Raw genomic sequence first — 4,360 nt, forward strand, 5'->3', positions numbered from 1 at the left:
AGGCCAACACCTGACTGCCACCATCACGTTTGCACCCTTGTCAACCCATTCTGGGTCCTGCAAAGGCCAACACATGACTGCCACCATCAGGTTTGCACCCCTGTCAACCCATTCTGGGTCCTCATCTTTTTCTGAATCTCATGGCTTCAGAGACAGCACCTGACTGACATTTTGCTGGGGGGGGGACTCTGCTTCTGGGTCCTGCAAAGGCCAACACCTGACTGCCACCATCACGTTTGCACCCTTGTCAACCCATTCTGGGTCCTGCAAAGGCCAACACATGACTGCCACCATCAGGTTTGCACCCCTGTCAACCCATTCTGGGTCCTCATCTTTTTCTGAATCTCATGGCTTCAGAGACAGCACCTGACTGACATTTCTGCTTATGTACTTTCTAGGCCACCAAAAACAAGGGAGGAAATGTACAATTTCAAGTTTTTCAAATTTTCCTTAACACAGCCGCTTTCCCTGAAGCCGCTCCATCCAAGACACCATCTGACCTTCCCTACGTGAAGGAAAAAGCCTTTGAACACCACCCACAACACCTTTAAAATGTCAAAGCGAGTACAGTATGCTTGAGTGGGTTACCTTGCTCGGCATAAAAAACCTTCACGCTTGGCACATGTCAGAGCAGTGGATACTAGGATAGGTAGGGGTCAGAGGAGGGCTTCAGAGAAACTCCTGGGGGAGAGATCCTGAGCACAACAGTTTGCAGGCCTGTAGCTTTCGGGCCACCAAAAGGAGAGGGGGACATAGACATTTCAAAGTGTCTCTCCTGTTCCTGCAGCATATGTGCTTGGGAGACCATATGGACATGTCAAAGCAAATTTCAAATCACAAAGTGCACACAATTGTAGCATAGCAACAGGAAAACCTGAACTTCAACATCAAACTCTACAGTTCCAGATTATGTGCTATACCACGGAGATATTGAAAGAGAGGTGTTTGTCCATATGTTGGCAGCAGCGTTGTTAGTCTTTGCGTCACTCTCACATACGTGCTCTTACTGCTGGGTGGTGCGCGGTTACCAGCCTGGAATCGAGCAAGCAGCTGTTCTGTGTGATCTTGCTCACGCTGTATATGTTCAAGGAGTTTAAAGATGGTTGGATGGTGGCATGCAACAGAGGATTGAAATGCATGGTGCCAACCTTCAACGGAATTATTGGTCCGAGGCAGTCCATCTTCCACACGGGAGCGCATATTCCACAGAGGAATAGGAAAAGGTGGCACCCGTCTCCCATTTGGCCGCAATCTCCCGATGTAATTGTCTTCCCAATAGTCATACACCAGGGTCAGTTCATCTGGTCGACTCTCCTCCAAGGTCTGGAAACACTCAGCAACATCATCCACAGGAACAAAACTTAATGCTAACAGCATTTTGGTGAACATTCTTACTCTCTCCTCATCTCTATAGCTGGCGGTCAGTCCCTCATGTTGAATTCTGCGCCACAATGATTGACCCAGATGGAACAGGCAGCCAGAAACTGTAGCATTGGGAAATACAGTGCGGGCAGCTTGCAGACTTGCTCTCTCAAAGTCCATCAAGATTGTCAATGGTGCCAACGTGTTTCTGGTTTCCAGCAGTTTCCTCAACACACGTTCATAGTCCTCCTCCCTTTTACTGTTCAACAACACGTAGACCATGGGAAGTGCACGATTGTCTACAAATGCATGGATGGTAAAGACTTGGACAAACAAATGGGGGGCAACTTTGAATGTCCCATCCATGAACCAATGTCCATGTTGCTCCAACACCTCAAGATTAGATTCTGTAGTGAAAATGAATATGCGTCTTTCATCATTTTCACCTGAATCCCACAACAGTAATTGTTCACCACGTGTGCTTCTTTGTAGCGGCTCAGGAATTTGTATGTCTCTTATGCACCTGGGATTACCCATTGCTAGATGGCCTGCATTTCTCTTTCTATTAACTGTTCTCTGCATGGAGGTGTATGCAGGCAATAATGTAGCTGCTTCTAAACTTGTACCAGCTGTTGTGCCATGAATGATCTGACGTGGCCTTTCAACCGTAGCCACAGCTCTTTCACGTATGTCTCCCATCATTCGATCAGCTTCAATTCTAGCATTGTTGGGTGCATGCACATGCGCCGTTATCTCAACAGAAGATCCATCAACGAGCCTCTTTCTTCTTCCCACACAGTCACGGCGCACACACCTCCAGGACGTGGATCCGTCTGCCATCACTCGGTCACGCCGATATCGATAGCCCTCATTAACCCAGTGCTCTCTCCCACGCTGTGAAGTTATTACTTCCATGTCTATGTCAAATCACTCCTGAAACCATACAATTAATAACATTATCCTATTTTGACTTGCAATTGATATACAATTGCCTATATCATGAATGCACTACTCAAAAGAACATCATACCTGTAAGACTGGAAGTATATCGATGAAACCCTCAGGAACTGTAGTCGACCTTCAACCCTGAACCAGTACCTGCAAGAATTATAACATGCATGTAAACTTAATGTTCACCCCCCACCAATCTCCAGCACACAAAAAAACATGCAAAGGTCAAATAGGTGAGGTTAGGCCATACATATGTAGAGTTTAGTGCTATGGCACAACACCATATACCTGCAAGGGTGCGATTCCTGTCAGCAAAACACTGAAGATGTGTGTCCTCTGTTGATCGTGGTCTCTTGAATGTCCTCTGTTGATTGTAGTCACCTTCAGTAGTAGATTAGATAAGGTTATTATATACATAGGACATACAAATCCCTATACCTCTGTACTTACGTTGCCTCCAAGATTGAACTTCTAGACAACACTAGGGTTTCAGCAAATTCATATCCCTCAGCACATGACTGCAAGACTAAAATTTATAAGGTTAGCACATAGATATAACACACAACACCCACTATGTCTGTACTTACCTTTGCAATCATACCTGTAATAGTTAAAATCTGGCTTGCCAACAATCATGGATTAAGAACGTCATTATACCTAATCGCAGACAGAAGGAAGGCAGAGAGGCCCAAAACAAGGACCCACAACAATTGTATACAATCACCCTCACTACACACCCAAGGCTAAAAGTGTACCCCAATAAGCCCTACCATCAGACTATTTATCCTATCCTATTGTTCCAATTTAGCAAAACCAAAAAATGAAGCTATGCATATACCTGTAAATGTGAATATCCTCTTATGTATGATACCTGCAAAAGAAAATGGTACCCAATGCCTTTATAAAACTATAAACCGTGAGCACACTCGGTTTTTTAAAAAATCTTTATTCATTTTAAATGACACATCATGTGTACAAGAATCAAAACATTAAAATGAAATACATCACATGTCAATCAAGTACCTCCCTTCCCAACCCACTTCCCCACTCTTACTTTTCCCAATATGAATGATAATAGTATAATTTAGACACCCTCCCAACAATAAGACAGTGTATCTTTAAATAGAAAATAGTGTATATTCATTACAGTAAGATGTTAATGTCTCCCTTTTTTATTGTTACTGTTCTTTCCATTTTGATAATGTGACATAATGAATTGTACCCAAAACTAGATACTTTCAAATTATTACTTATATGTTGAATGGTGACTCCTGTGCTGATATTTTCCTTTTTTTTCTCATGCACTTACCCAATAATATTGCATCATTACATCATGATACAATCCTCAAATTAAACATATTCAGATACTAGTGTTGCTGGCATAAGAGTTTTTACCTCATGCCAACAAGTTTTTTTAGATATTTATTACTTTTAAAATCTATAACTCCATCCAATTATGCTTCCAATTAATATCCATCATCACATTATACATAATCTTAATACCATACCTCAACCTTCTCGCTCTTTTAACATGCGGGAAAACTAAGCGCAAGACGGGGTGTCCTTAAAAATCCGCGTTCCGTGCCCCTTTTCAGGTCCCTGCCCCTGACAGGGCTGGATGAGAAGGTTCATAGACAACGGCGCGAAAGACGAAAGCCAATTTAAGGCAAGGCGCGCCGCCGCACCGCACCAAATTACAGTTTTTAGGGGCTCCGACGGGGGGTTTTGTTCGGGAACCCCCTTCTGTTTACTTAATAGACATCGCGCCGGCGTTATCGGGGGTTTGGGGGTCGTAACCCTCCACATTATAGTAAAGTGGGGGGTTCCCCCCCCCTCGCCCTCCGTCGGAGCCCTAAAAACGGTCATTTAGAGCGGCGCGGCTTGCGCGCAATCGTCTATGAACCCGTCGGAGCCCTAAAAACAGTAATTTAGAAAGGTGCGGCGTCGCGCGCTGCGCTCAATAGGGTGGGCACGCCTTTGACCCGGCGCGCCGGCGCGCTTTGGTTCATAGACAATTGCGCGCAAGACAAGATTTTTAAGGACCTGT

At 44.4% G+C, this 4,360-nt stretch overlaps 1 protein-coding gene across 1 annotated transcript; it reads right to left on the reverse strand.

The window, feature by feature from the left end:
- Window positions 1-527: 527 nt before the first annotated feature.
- On the reverse strand, window positions 528-2,887 carry LOC117349570. Its single transcript, XM_033923151.1, has 3 exons — window positions 2,602-2,887; window positions 2,392-2,460; window positions 528-2,295 (listed from the first exon to the last, which is right to left on the reverse strand). Exon 3 carries the CDS (start codon window positions 2,275-2,277, stop codon window positions 895-897), a length of 1,383 nt encoding a protein of 460 aa, XP_033779042.1. The 5' UTR covers window positions 2,278-2,295; window positions 2,392-2,460; window positions 2,602-2,887; the 3' UTR covers window positions 528-894.
- Between the last annotated feature and the right edge of the window lie 1,473 nt (window positions 2,888-4,360).

Source organism: Geotrypetes seraphini, chromosome 16 (assembly GCF_902459505.1).
Source record: "Geotrypetes seraphini chromosome 16, aGeoSer1.1, whole genome shotgun sequence".
NCBI classification, from domain to species: Eukaryota; Metazoa; Chordata; class Amphibia; order Gymnophiona; family Dermophiidae; genus Geotrypetes; species Geotrypetes seraphini.

Coding starts and splice junctions, on each gene's coding strand:
- LOC117349570 (XM_033923151.1), bottom strand. CDS start 2,277: ATGGAAGTAATAACTTCACAGCGTGGGAGAGAGCACTGGGTTAATGAG.